The 14,918-nt window shown below is 32.7% G+C and overlaps 2 protein-coding genes across 6 annotated transcripts; one reads left to right on the top strand and one right to left on the bottom strand.

Annotated features, from left to right (window-relative positions):
- Positions 1-824: 824 nt before the first annotated feature.
- On the top strand, positions 825-4,746 carry LOC101220251 (uncharacterized metal-dependent hydrolase YabD). 3 transcript variants are annotated; one of them, XM_004133892.3, is made up of 10 exons: positions 834-966; positions 1,116-1,174; positions 2,139-2,284; positions 2,374-2,447; positions 2,522-2,603; positions 3,006-3,056; positions 3,194-3,294; positions 3,404-3,557; positions 3,823-4,050; positions 4,407-4,746. In XM_004133892.3, exons 3-10 carry the CDS (start codon positions 2,141-2,143, stop codon positions 4,515-4,517), a joined length of 945 nt encoding a protein of 314 aa, XP_004133940.1. In that variant the 5' UTR covers positions 834-966; positions 1,116-1,174; positions 2,139-2,140; the 3' UTR covers positions 4,518-4,746. The 3 variants fall into 3 exon arrangements, with proteins under 3 accessions (XP_011650815.2, XP_004133940.1, XP_031738316.1); XM_031882456.1 differs by having other exon boundaries at positions 872-966; positions 1,049-1,174; XM_011652513.2 differs by lacking the exon at positions 1,116-1,174 and having other exon boundaries at positions 825-966.
- A 1,758-nt stretch (positions 4,747-6,504) lies between these two features.
- LOC101220010 (light-mediated development protein DET1) lies at positions 6,505-13,289 on the bottom strand. Of its 3 annotated transcripts, none has more exons than XM_004133891.3 (11): positions 12,897-13,281; positions 12,387-12,817; positions 12,054-12,282; positions 10,972-11,136; positions 10,780-10,848; positions 10,563-10,619; positions 10,013-10,093; positions 9,764-9,928; positions 9,575-9,670; positions 8,984-9,083; positions 6,505-6,947 (listed from the first exon to the last, which is right to left on the bottom strand). In XM_004133891.3, exons 1-11 carry the CDS (start codon positions 12,966-12,968, stop codon positions 6,808-6,810), a joined length of 1,605 nt encoding a protein of 534 aa, XP_004133939.1. In that variant the 5' UTR covers positions 12,969-13,281; the 3' UTR covers positions 6,505-6,807. The 3 variants fall into 3 exon arrangements, with proteins under 3 accessions (XP_004133939.1, XP_031738314.1, XP_031738315.1); XM_031882454.1 differs by having other exon boundaries at positions 12,387-12,613; positions 12,897-13,280; XM_031882455.1 differs by lacking the exons at positions 6,505-6,947; positions 8,984-9,083 and having other exon boundaries at positions 9,576-9,689; positions 12,897-13,289.
- Between the last annotated feature and the right edge of the window lie 1,629 nt (positions 13,290-14,918).

The raw sequence follows: 14,918 nt of genomic DNA, 5'->3' as shown, positions 1-14,918 counted from the left end.
GTTTTGTTTTAGATCATAAATTTAGTTTTTAAAATTTGTATCTAAGTAATAACTTTCAAAAATTATTTATAAACATAGTCAATTGAAATTTAATTTTTTTATTCTAGATTAATCTAGTTACTATTAATGTATTTTAAGAGTATCATGTTAGATTAAAGTTAAATTTAAATCTCAATCGTGTAGACCTATTAATCATTTTCTTTTTTCATCTTTTTAAATCAAACTAGTTAGAATTGTTAACTTATTATTAAAAAAAAAAAAAGCTTTAGATACCATTTGTAAGTTTCTTTAATTGATTTATGAAAATAAAGTATGATTTCTTCCATTCATTTGCATTTTATGAATTTTTAGTCAATTTTTAAACAACATGGTATTAGAGATAAGCATGATAGACAGAAAAAATGAGCCAATTGATCAAACCAAAGTTGGTCAGAAACGAAAAGAGTTGGTCGTGGTTAGTTACAAAAAAAATTATATCGAAAATTTTCAAAATATGTTTTTAAGTATTAAATTAGTGATCGATGGTATCGATATCGACTTAACACTAAACCAACTATGATCGATTTGAGTTGTTTTCTTTTATAAATTAATTATGACCGACTAATGAACACTTCTTATATATATATATATATTTCAAATTCTATAGAAAATGGAGAATTTAAATCACCATTTCGTTGAACTTATACCGATTTTGGAAATGATTGTTGGAAGTTAAGTATGGTTAGGAATTGGTAACAAAATGGAATAGTTTAAAATTTTGGTGTCCAAATATAAATATTGAAAGTTTAATCCCGAAACGTAATTTAGCGATGGTATAAATAACAAGCTCATTTACAATGCTTCGTGACATTGTTATTTGTTATTTTGTTATTCAGGTGAAGTGCGCGGCAATAGGTTTTGCGCGCGCGCTCTTCACAGCCGGAAGGCGGTTTCTGAGACGAAGTTCTGCTTCCATCGCCCGACGAGGTATCTCCGGCTGTCGATGTCGTCGTGAAGTTTATTGCAATTCGTTTTTTCGCGGTTTTTGTTTGAGTTTTATTCTCTACAGTTTATTTTATCGGACGCTTGAATTGGATCTCTACTTTGACGTATTCTTACTGTTTCGAAATTCATAGCGTTTCCGATTTGTTTCTATTTCGCTGCGTTCTTCGGACTGTCGCGATTTGAAGACAAGGTACTGTGTTAGCTTTGTGATTACTCTCTCTCGCTCTCTTGTTCTCCTGTTTCTTAAATCTCCAGCAGTAAATGAAACCGTAGGTTATCTCTGATTAGAAAATACTCGCACGTACATTCTCGATATGATTAATTGCCTGATGATGAATGGAACTGAAATAGATATATAATAGGTTTTTGAGTCGAAATCCTTCGCAGTTTGATAGCTAAGGTACTGTGTTCGCAATGCGATTTTTCATGTCTCTCTCGCTCGCTGAAATACGCCAATTTCTTTAATCTTCTGCGGTAGCTATTGTATTTGGTTTTCTTAAATCTCTTGTTCTCATGTTACTTAATCTCCGCAGTAAATGAAGTCGTAGGTTTTCTCTGATTAGAAAATACTCGCACGTACTTTCTCGACATGATAAATTACTTGATGATGAATTGAACTGAAATAGATATATAATAGGTTTTTGAGTTGAAATCCTTCGCAGTTTGATAGCTAAGGTACTGTATTCGCAGTGCGATTTTTCATATGTCTCTCTCGCTCGCTGAAATTCGCCATTTTCTTTAATCTTCTGCGGTAGCTATTGTATTAGGTTTTCTCGAGAAGGAAATGTTCTTACGCACTGTCTCAATGTGGTGAATTACATTATGAAATATTAAATGTATATGGATATAGGCTTTTAAATTTTAAGTTAATCATCCATAAACGGAAATTGACGGTACTGCTCTAGCTGTGCAATTTACTTGCGTTTTCTCAATCGTTGAGCTCAATTTTTTTAAGCTTCTACTGTCATTGAACTGTAATTGAAGCTGTAGGTTTTCTCCGAGCAGGAAATATTCTTATGCATTTTCTTGAAAAGATTAATTACATTTTGAAGAATTTTTAAGTTGAATTTTTTTTGGTGACATAAGAAGAAACTCTTTGCCTTGGATCTGTTTTCCTGACACGAGAAGAAACTCTCCTTTCCTTTTATACGCAGGAATGGCTAAATTGTCTTCTACGTTGAGACTATTTGATGCACATTGTCACCTCCAAGATCCAAGAATATTTGATAAAGCACCTCAATTAATTAGTGCAGCAGTGGATTCTGGTGTTGTTCGTTTTGCTGTTAATGGAATCTCTGAGGTACATTAGTTATGGATCTTGTGTTGTATATATATATTTTTTTATATGTGCCATCTCCTGCTCATCTTTTTCATCTGTTGAGTTTATAGAAAGATTGGCATTTGGTCAAGCAATTGAGTGAATTGCATCCTTGCATAGTTCCATCCTTCGGACTTCATCCCTGGTAAGCACATACAAATTTTTTTTCTGCCATCATGAAGTATACTGTATGACATTCACCCAGCTTGCTGTATTTAGGTATGTTCCTGGAAGAACTCCTGGCTGGCTTGAAAAACTTAAGGAGTTTTTTGAAGCAGTACCAAGCGCAGCAGTTGGAGAGGTTGGTGTTTGTAGCCAAATCTAGATCCTTGAAGACCAATTCGTGCTTTGGATGAAAAAAAAAAAACAGATGAAATCAATCAGATGAATTTTTTCTGCTAAATAATTATTTTGTTCTTCTAGTGATATTCCTGAATCATCTTAAGAGCATTTTAGGGATGGTTTCTGAAGTTTTTAATACATGTTACTAGTGCCTTCTGGTTATTGACCTTCGATATTATTGTGCATACAAGAATTTTTATGAAAAGAGCTTCCTAGATTATGTGCCCTTAATTTTGTTATCTTTTTTCTTTAACTATGTGATACGCTACAGAATAGCACAAAGGTCTCTAATGATTAATATGTTGGCTCAACATAAGATATTTTTTATTAGGTTGTAAATTTAGGACATGTTTCTTTTCAGATTGGTCTGGACAAAGGTTCACGAGGAAGGGAGATCAATTTTACGGATCAGGTATATGGCTATTATACATTTTCTTATGAGGTTATGAAAGAAATGTATGGCTATTATTCGTTTTCAGATTGTAATAAGGAAATTTTCTTGAACATTTCAGTGATTTAGACTGTTATTGACATAAAAAAATGCTGCAGATTGAGGTCTTTCAGCAACAGCTAGAGCTTGCTAAGTCTTTAGAAAAACCAGCATCCATCCACTGTGTTCGTGCTTTTGGTGACCTCCTTAATATAATGAAGTATGACTTTTCCTAATAACTATGTGTTTTTTTTTTGTTAATTTCAAATTGCTATTCTTAGTCATATTCCCTAATTAAATGCCTTGTTCTGTCATTGCAATTGCTTCAGATCTATGGGACCTTTTCCTGCTGGTTTCATTCTGCATTCATATCTAGGATCTGCTGAGATGGTTCCGGAGTTCTCCAAGCTAGGTGCTTACTTTTCATTCTCTGGTTTTCTAATGTCCATGGAGGCAAAGAAGGCAAAGAAAATGTTGAAAATGGTCAGTTCACTTTCTCTATTGTTTCTTATCTTTTGGAAAATTTTCGTGTGTGTGTACAAAAGATAAGATACTTGTATACGGAACAAGAACATGCGAGTAAAAAAGAGGGTAGATTGGAATATTCATCATAAAACCACTTGGTCAATAAAATTTCATCGGGTTACTAAAATGTTGTAAAAACTTCTATCTAGGGTGAACCATTTGAAAGAATGAAACACACCAAATCCTTTATAACTGTAACATCATAATTCTTGAATTTTTCCAGGTGCCTTCAGATAGGATTTTGTTGGAGACTGATGCGCCCGATGCACTTCCCAAGTCAAAGTCAAACTCCCTCTATTTAGTTGAAGGCGATCCTTCTCTTACCGAATTTCTTAAGGCCCAAGAACAATCTGCTCCAACAGGCTCACAACAAAGTACTTTGCTTTGTTCCTCTACAGATGCATCAACACTGCCGAGAGAGACTCTCAATCACCCAGCAAATATTCAAAATGTACTTCACTGAATCTTTCATCATAGCTGGTTAATTGATGTTTATTTTCGTATCGTTAAAATTGGAAGAGGCTTAAAGGATCATTTTTAAAAAAAAGCTTAAAGAAAACCAGCATAATAGCTCTCTGCACTGATAGCATTTTATAATCTGGAATTCAGGTTTTAATACTAGTAAAACTTATAGGTATAAAGTTTCCTACTCTTCAGAAAAAAATGGCCATTTTCCTCTTCATTTAATCAAATTACACGGGGGCCTTGTTTGATATCTTTAATTAAAAGTCCAAAGCTCCACTCTTGACCTGGTTCATTTTCCATTATCTTTTCTTAGCATATTACATGCTTTATTCTTCTTTACAGGTTCTTGATTACGTCGCATCTTTATTGGGGATCAGTAAAGAAGAACTTGCTGAATTGAGTTATAGAAATGCGGAGCATTTATTCTCTTTCAATGGTGTACAAACTTCTTAGGGAAGAATCCAAATATTTAGGTGATGTTTTTAACAACTTTGTATAATACCCCCTTCTCACTAACATTTATCTTACCATCTAGCAATGAACTCTTTTTTTGTGGAATAAAAGTCAGGCGATGCCTTTCTGGTGCTTGTCTTTGGTATCGTGTATCAATGAAAAGAAGAACCTTCTAACAACGCAGCCATTGTAGGACTAATGGCATTTGAGAGGTAGATATATGTATTAACAAGAACGGTAGACCACTTACCTAATCTTTATGCACAGTTACTTCAAATGTATGGATGATATAGATGGCTAACAGCAGGCAAGTTGATAATTGATACAATGGGCATTGTGGGGATGCATGGAATTTCAGAGGTAGATGTGCTAACCTGGTCAATAAGACTTAGATCACTAACCTAGTGTTTGTGCATTCATATTATTTTTTACTATATAAACGAAGATGATTATTAGTAGGAACATTGCATTTATGCTGATACAAACGGTTTAATCTGGAGCTGTAAGGTCAAAAGATGAACTAGGAGATGAGCAGAGACCCCAGGTAATTTATTTGCTCCAACTCTACTTCTCTTTTCCCCTCTCCCTCCCTTAGAAGCATCATCTTCTATCCGTTGGGTAGTAAATGCATTTAGAATATGCTTGTTTCGTGGACCAGCAGAGATCCATCTCCTGTTTATATGCTCATATACATCTTTTATATTCATAGATTATAATTCATCTAGAATTGAAACGGAGGAAATAGGTTTTTATATTCCCCGTCTTTGTCCTGTCAACATGGAAACTCTGGTTAGTACTGTTGATGTTTATATTTAGTTGCCTATTCGGTAGGATTTGCCTTTTATTTTTAGGGATATTGATGAATATAAATGACTATAATCTTAAGGCTACCTGCACTTGTGTTGTAAGATTGACAAAAAAGAAAAGAAACATTAACTTAGGAGGATTTGTTTATTTGAAATGGAACACATTAGGGTCCAACATTCAGAAAATAATAAACTGACCATCGGCGTGATAGTGCACACCATCCTATTATATGACTAAGTTAATCTTCGTCTTCTAAGTGACTAGAACTCATTACATTAAGTCACTAAGTAATGGAAGGTATAAACCTCGGTATCCATGGAATCCTTACGATTCTACAATAATTTAATGGATTGTATGTGTTATCAAATTAGTCAAAGCATGTAGGCCTTTTGTCTTTGGAGTCCTTGATGGCATTGAACTAAGCACTCATATATCATACATACATATATGTGTAGTTTTGTTCACAACTATTCGAACTTGCTGGTGTATAACCTGACTTGACTACGGGACAACCCTATGGCCAACGAAGATAAATTGAACAGTTAGGTTGCCCAAATGCTTTACCATTTCTCGTCTTCAACCATAATCCCCATTCCATCTGCTTACTTTGTCTCATTTTTCAATTGGGTCTCTATTTCTTCTGTTGCCTTTGAACTTTCAGGTATGTGGTTGATAAAAGAAAGAAAGTTTGAAGACATGAGGGATAACAATCCAAAATCTGATGAGTAAGAAGGTTTGATTGTTCCGGGTAAGTTTGAAAGAAAGTTTCATGTTTCGGACTTCAAATCTAAAACGAAATATAATTAATTTTTACTTTTTTTCAACACCATTAAAATTAAATTTGAAGTTATTCACAGATACTAATCACTAAAAGGGAACGTATTATCTAAATAATTCTCAAATATAATATCTTAGAAGTTCAATAATTGAAATTTCTAGACAAGATACCGACCTTTTAATAATACTAACCAATAAAGCTCAATAGGTGAATTTAGAGATTGAATTTACTTTTTATTATGATTATAGATATATTGTTATTAGATTAAGTATTGTAATCTAGAAAAGCTTATTAACGAATTAAGTGTGATTATAATAATTTAAAATATTTGAGTTCAATTTATGTATATATCAACAGAATCGTTTTTTGATAGTAAATAATCAAAATTGCACAAAACCAATCAACCACCCACTATAGTTGTACGAGTTTTTATTCTAAACAAGTATGTAAATGGTAAATACCATAACAATAGACTTTAATTTGGGGACAAAAAGATACTTGGACAAACATGGGGAGAATTAAAAGTGGCTTCAATAATCAACACTCAGTTTCAAAAATTAGGGGACCGGGAAAAGCCGCAGAATAATAATGACTAGGAGAGTGCCTGAGGTTTAAAATATATATTATTTTTATGTACAATTTTGGCGTTGAAAAATTGATTATGTTCTCTCTTTTTCTTTTTTTTTTCTTTTCTTTTTTTTTCTTTTATCTCCGGAAGTGAATATTGACAACAGAAGGATTTAAGTAGGTTGTCTGTTGGATGGAGAGAGCTAGTGGCAAATATGGATGAAAAAGAAAAGACGATATCCCTTTTGTTCGTCCATCCGTTATCCCACCTTCTGGACCTATTCCAAAATTGCAATCTTCGTTAGCTACTATTTTTATTTTTATTTTCAAATTTCTTTTGGATTCTAACAAAAATTGATCTCCACTAGTTCACTACAGTGAAAAAGTAGATTTTCATTTATGCAAGTGCTATAAAAAAAACAAACTACTGGAATTGACATTTTGAGAATGTCTTTCTAGCAGTTTATCGAACTTAAAAAGATAACCTTCTATATATAAAGAAATCTCTTTAACTTGATTTCCTCGGTACTATATTGTAGTCATAAAAGAGTGTATATATATAAAAAAAAATTAGAGATAGTTGTAAATATAACACTTTAAAAAATCTACAAAAATCTAAATCATATTAAGATATCTACCAAAATATAAATCATGTTGCAAATATTAGAAGTCTATATTATTATATTTGTAGTTTTTAAAAAAAGTTGTTATATACTTGATTTAGATTTAAATCTAATTACTGCAAGTATTTTAGTCCTGAAAAAACTTGCTAACAATTGAAAGTATATCTATTAAAATTTAAAAAGAAATTTTGAAAATGGGACGTGTTATCCTCGTAAACATCATGGTTTACAAAACTAAAATGCAACTACGTTTTGAAGATTTTTTATGGGTCTGAATTTTAGGTCAGAAGAACTATGCATACATAATAATAATGATCATAGCTTTTATCTCGATCATGAGAGTGAAGCATGTTTGATAATATGGTGAATGTACGAAAGTATAATATAAAAGGGGCAAGACTTGAGAAAAAGTATCACTAGTCGGGGGGATAAGATAAGCAAAGAATCAGTGTCGGAGAGAGAAAAGAAAGGAGCAAAAACGAAATGCTTAAGAGAGATCAATTATAAAAAGAAACTCTTGTATAAAAAAAGAAGGTTAATGAAAGTGGGCAGGAAAATGAGAGCAAGACAAGTTCGGGGAAAAAGTGGGAGAAAATAAAAGGTTACGAAACGGAAAAATAACAAAAGATAGCTTTACAAACATTTTTGAGAGCTGAGATTAGAGGAATAAAAAAAATGGCAAAAAAAGAGTGTAGAAAACTGAAAATATCACACCTCTACAACTGGACTTTAAAACGCTTTTCATAATTTTCTTTTTCTTGAATGAAATTTTTAATGAGCTACGTTATTTTCCTAATCGAGAAAGGTACAAAATGGCGATAGTTCTCAACCTCTGAAAAGTTTCAAAAACAACCTAGCCATTAAGTTTAGATGGGGAAGAGACAAACATGAACTTTCAAATGTTTCAAAAAACACCCTTAGTATATGAAGGTAAACCACCAATACCTATTTTTACTTCTCTTCTTCAATACCTTATTAACAAGTAAATGATAACTTTAGCACAATTTTAATCTTTTTAATACTAATTTTTAATATCTTGAAAATCTATAAGAATTTCCTAAACAAAAAGACTACAGGGTTTCCATTAAGGTATTCTTTAACTATTTTTGAGAGGTGGAAATATTATTTGAACATTTAAAAATAGAAGAGTAATTTTAGGTTATGTATCTCAATGTTGAGATTATTAAGTGTTTAATTTTATAAAAAAAAACTATTTTAAAAAGAAGGGTAGTATTTAGCAAATTAAAATAACGCAGTTCTTAAAAATTCATTTGTAAAATAATGTATTTTGGAGAAATCTTTAAAAATTAAATTCACATATAAACACTTATAAAAAAGTCTAACCAAATATTAAGAGTTTAAATTTTAAACTCATTTTCAAAAAAGTGTTTAAAAGGAAATGTATTATTGAAAAACAATTTGTTCTTAATTCAATTTTACAAAAAAAAAAAAAAAATCTATCATTTAATTAAATGCATAAAAGATAAACTTATTAAATAATTAGTATTATAACACATCTAAGTTTAGGTTAAACTTGATGAAATTCCAAATTGGTATGACATGTTTAGGATCCAACCTATATATATTTTATTCTTAAGTTAAAATCGTTAGTTAGATGGAACCACCAAAAATTAAGAGCGGGAAGCGAAGGGCGAAGGCGTGGAAAGGAGTGAGAGATAGAGAGTGTTTACCTGATTTAATTTTGAATCTAAGGGAATGAGGTGGCCGTCTTAGAATAAACTTTATAGGATGGTCCGTTGACTGTCTGTGCCGGTCGGTTGCGGAAATCAGCTGTTAAACTCATAAAAACTACGTGTTATCAAAACCCTCTAATTTACTCATAAACAAAGTCCACTACTCAAACCTTTCTACATAAACCAACCATATTACTGACCTGTGAAGAATCCAATTCAATCTTATTTTGATAGCAAAGTAACAAGAAGACTTTTATTTTTTAGTTATAAATAAATATGTGGTTAAGACGATTACATGCGAACAAGTTTGTAAAATATTGATTATAAATGAGTCATGTGGATACAATTCTTTTTAATAAATAAATGAATTCATTTGTTAATCACACCACCTAACACCTCAGTGAAGATTAGAAAAAACTATGAACTTCAAGAAGTTTTAAAGATGGGGAAATATGAACGTTTGGGACCCCCACGGAGTAAAGGAATTAATAAGGGACCTATAGTTTGATGATTTTTGTGATATCCATCATTTTAAAGGCTAGCACATCCTTTAAACAGGTACTTAGACATTAATGTTTAGATGCATACCTTTTCATCATACCGAAAAAGAGATAGGTCAAAGTATGGAGATGGGCTCTGTGATTGGCAATTGAATGGTAAAGATACCAGCATCTTCTTCACAAACTGTGAGAGTTGAGTCAATCTAATGAGATTTAGTGAAGATAACATATGGGAGGCAACCTATAAAAAGAATAAAGCATCAATAAGGTTCACCACCTGTGAATAGCTGACTGCTTTATTTTTCAAGCTTCTTAGTTGTTCTTGAGCATGAATGTTGTTGGAGTGTGAGGATATGAAATTCATGCACAGTGAGTTTCTTGATGCTGCGTGGAAGTGATTACAAAAACGCTCGAATAGAAGGTAAAGGTCGTCTGCTGAATTCTAGAGGAAGTATGATAATAGTTAGAAATGAAGGGAAAGTTAATTGATATAAAGTATGGAAACAGCTGGGATACAAACACACGCCTGATAAAAAGCAACAATTTCAGTGGTCTCCATGTCATATACAGCAAAAAATGCCCGGTGGTGATCAGCCATCCGCGAAACCTTGATGTAAAGAAAATTTGTAACCACTGTGAATTTCACCAATGAAAGCTATAAAAAGAATTCACAACACCAATTTGATTTAAGAGGTTCTTTAGCCGGAATATCTTAGAATATTGCAAGCTGAAGCAAAATAACCTTTGTCTCATAAGTTTGGGATATGACAAATGAACTCAAATATGACTATTTAATTCCAAGCAACACAATTCTAATAAGTGAGCCTAGCACCTTCCAAAATATTTGGTTCACATACATGTCATCACTCCCACAGAAATGAAAGTCAATTGCAGGTGTGACTTATGAAATAAGCATAAGCATATTTATCTGGTACTCTTTAACACTGGCTTTGTTGAAATAGTTCAATTGGACAATAAAAACTTCTTAATATTTTGGTTTCCCTGGACCTCTTAGGAAGAAAACGATAGTGGGATAGTATTTTGAAATGAGATTGACTGAGAAGAAAAATACTCACCCCTCCATCTACACTCCCAAGCTTGAGCAGCAAGTGTTGCCGGTCCAAGAATTGTACCTGGTCAGGAGTTCTGTAAACAGCTTGTAACACATCATGTGTGCATAGAACACAGAATAATGATAGATGGGAAGGATCATGATATGCAATTCAATTTGATCTTGCTCAGGCCACGAAACACACATAAAAACAAACAAACAAACAAAAGAAAAGACTCTACCTTCCAAATAATCAAGTCGACATAATCTTGAAAATGAAAGTAGAAACTCTTCGTCAAACACTGAACCCTCTGTAAAAAGAAACAGCGGAACTAAACAAATGAATGCCTGAACAAACAATTCTAATCATACATGAAATATGAAGAAATTCAAGCAGACGGCTGAACTGGGATTAGAAGTCACATATAACCAACCAAGCGATGGTCTGTTTCTTCATTCCATATTCTGCGGAATATAAACGACAGCAAGCGTTGTTTGAGACCACTCAGAAAAAAATTGTCAGTGTTGGGCGGGTTATGATGGTAACCATTCTCAACATTACCCGAAACCAATCTGCTTCTTTCAGGTACCCCCACACACTGTCATTAATAAGTTGAAAATTCATTGGTAAGTGTTCCATGGATAAAAAACAGACATACACCAAGAACAGTGTGCACTCAGTTAATGGAGTCATTGAGATGTAGGCATAAAAGCCATAATATCAGGTCAAAAGAACAAGAAAAGAAAAGCAGAGCTACTAAAAAACAGTCGAACATGAACAATTCAGCACATATATGTGCAGGAAAATAAAAAAAGTGAAGAAACAGTTGAGATGAAAATTTGAAAAAAGATGAACAAGTACATGAACCAGAATGCAACTACGTAATCACAGAATTTTTTTTAAGAAAAAGAACATAATGATAATAATAAAGAACAAAAAAAACTAAATGTAGAAAGATCCTAATAACAGGATGCATAGAGGATGACAGTTGAACATATCGTCGTATTGTTTGTCTAGTCAAAGAATAGGCTCAAATAAACATAACAGTTTTTATCAAGCGTAGTGTTCTACTCAAACTTCAGTCCATGGACAACCGGAGGAAGCACAAACCAGAGTGAAACTACGAAATTTAACTCGCCTGATAACTAGAAATTGAGAAGAAGTTCATCATCTTCAAAATAAAATTAGAGCAAAGAGACCAGAAACCAGCCAAACATGCACAATTCAGAATAGCTACATGGAGTTCGGAAGAGATACTTGCAGTGCCTCTCTACAAAGTTACAGAGTCAAATAAATAGATCAATCAGATGTAAAATCGACTAACAGTATTTCATCTACGGAAGCGAGTACTAGACGAGAGGTACTAATAACATGAAGCATGAAGCATGAAGCATGAAGGAAGAACATTACAGAATAAACGTTATTTTTCATCTAGTTAAAAGATGCGCTCATATAGAGATCCGATTTAGAAGCAATCTATACTACTATAGAAGCACAAACCACAATGCTACTTGCCTGAGAGCTTGAATGGAGAAAAAGTTCATCATCGTCACGACAAAAAGCGCCAATAGCTCTCACATCAACAAGGTGGCCGGAATCCCTAATTTGAAGAATGTGTACAATCTGGTAGCGTAGCGACACAATAGACAACAGATCATCGTAGAGGAAGACGCCCGGATTGTGAACCAAATTCACAAAATCATTGACGAACACCTTCACGTCAAGAATTTCTCCATCCTCCAATCTATCGCATGTTTCGATGTTAGAGAGCATAAGAAGATGAGCTTCGTAAAAAACATATAAACAATTTAGAAAAAGAAAAACACACAGCAAAACCATAGAACTGACCTAAGTAAGTGAAACGTAATTTTCTCTATAGAAGGAACTCCCGGAACAGCACCGCCGACGGCCGGAGCGTCTTGGATTTGAGCAGTAGAAGTAGCAAAAAGACCAAATCGGTTACTCTCCATGTAAAGAAAGAAATCCTTACATATAAGCTCATTGCAAGAGGCAAGGGAGACGGAATAAATCAAGTTGAAGAAACTCTCAAACTTCTGAGCAGTGGAAGGTAGTTCCTGAAACGTATCGATTTCATCTCCTTTGTAAGAAAACGAAAGCCATTTCGGACGGTAAACAATCAAATCGCGATAATTCCTGCTGAATGTAATTAGGTATTGACCGTCAACCGTGAACTTGCGAAAGGAATGGTCCGGACATTCAACGTCATAAACAGTATGATTCGGAACTATGTTCTCGTAGAATCGCCTAACACAATGAGACTATAGAAGAAGCAGAATGCGAATCAACAAAAACATAAACAGAATCCAAAAAACATACGAACAAAATCTTAATTCTTACAGTGGTTCCAGGAGGAGGAGTGGCGATTTGGCGATGAAAGATCCTCTTAGCCACATTGTTGTTTCTATACATTCCTTTGTTGGAATAGGTCAGATTGAAGAAAAACTCTTGCGGATTTTCATGCGGAATCTGAAGAAGGAGAAATGCGAGGGGGAGGATATAGTATAGGGTAGTGGAAGAGAGGAATTGAAAGAATGAATTGGATGAAAGGAAGGGTTTAAGGGGCTTTTATATTGAAGGGAAGAAGAAGCTCTTTTATTTTTTTTTCTTTCTTTGTCGTTGTTCTTCGTTCTTTGCTTCTTCAGTTTCTTCGCTCTTTTTATTTTCCCTCTCTCTATCTCTCTTTCAGCTTATCCACTATCCACGTGGGTTTCTTTTTACTACTGGCAAGGAGAGAGCGATGACGCGTTGATGTTAAGCTCATTCAATTCTCTATATAACTTTTTTATATATAAATACACAAATTACTTTCGCGCTTCTATTATTTACTCTCTTTTTTTTCCTTACGGAAAATATAGGTTAAAATATGTGTCGTCAACTGAAATCCCTTATTCTAAATTGTACTTAAAAAATGAGGTTTCCGTTGAAATTCCTCAGTCCTAAATTGTATTTAAAAAGACTTTTCTTTTAAAAAATCTACAAATTAATAGTTCAAATATATAAGAACATGTATGTTATAATGTTGATGAAAGTTTAGTTTGATTGTTGTTTAAAGAAAACCTAAATTTAAATTTTATTTTCGTCTTTTAAGTTCATTCTACTTTTAACGGAGTGTATAAAATAAATTAGTACAAAAAAATAAGTACAAGTGTCTACTTGATGGTAAGCTACCTATCAAGAATTTTCTTTTAAATAAATAAAACAGAAATTATAATAGAACAAAAGATTTTTCTTAATATCTACGTGTGTTTGAACTAGAGTATACTCAAGAAACAACTCGCAACAGAACAAATGATATTGATAAAGGTGAAGTAATTACAAAATATACATAATACATTAATTATAATAATTAGTTTTCAAATTTATAAATATAAATAGACAATAGAAAAACAAGTCGCAACATTACTTTTAATAATTGACGTTCCAAGATGTGTCAATCATTTCATGTCTCCCTTTCCTGTGAAGGGACTCAAAGAGTGGAATTTGCAAAAGTGAAAAGACTTCAAGAATCAAATGATCAATTTGTTAAAGTGTGATTATTTATAATTTTCTTTATAACCAATCAAGTTTATAAGTATGAAGAAATTAGATTATTTGCAGTTGATTCCAACCCAATGCCATGCTCATAGCCTAATATCATATCCAATGATGAATGTCTAGTAGGAGGTATCATTGGTGTTTGTTCTTATTTTAGAATTTACAATATTATCCCCCTAAAAATTTGTAGGTTTTTAAAATTTTAAAAGCATTAATAGATTGATGAATTTTCAATTTACTAGACGTTAATTTGACGGTAGGCTTTTAACCGAACACTATCCGATGAGACAAGAAAAATATATTATGCACTTTTAAACAAACATTCAATGTTTAAAGAATTAATAACAAAGATAATTAGAAATTTTTAAAGTTAAAAAATATATCAAAGGCAAAATAAAATAAAAAACTTAGATATTAGTTCAACGTTTCTTAATAGCCTCAAACATAAAAGTTTTGAAAGTAAACTATAAGAGAAGTTCTTGATGGCTTGTTTAAACCTTTTGTGTTTAATATGATGAAAATAATATAATCTTTGGTCTGTAAACCTCTTGGATTGGTTAGTAATCGACAGGAGATTAACAAACAAAAATGAAGAAAAAAAAAAATCAATAGCAAAACCAAAGAAAAAATGTAATATGATGACGATGAGAATTAATTATGGATTATATTAAGTGAATAAAGCGGAACCTACTCTACTAGTTGATTACAACGAGTCAAAAGCAAGTTCCATAAACTTAACAGTATCGTAGAGATAGCCATAAACTAACAGTATCATAGAGATAGCAAGACATGACATTCAAAAGTAGAACTCTCTCGTCAACCACC

This window comes from Cucumis sativus, chromosome 3, assembly GCF_000004075.3.
Source record: "Cucumis sativus cultivar 9930 chromosome 3, Cucumber_9930_V3, whole genome shotgun sequence".
NCBI lineage: Eukaryota > Viridiplantae > Streptophyta > Magnoliopsida > Cucurbitales > Cucurbitaceae > Cucumis > Cucumis sativus.
Note: the sequence above shows the minus strand (reverse complement) of the source record. Positions and strands in the feature narration are given on the sequence as shown.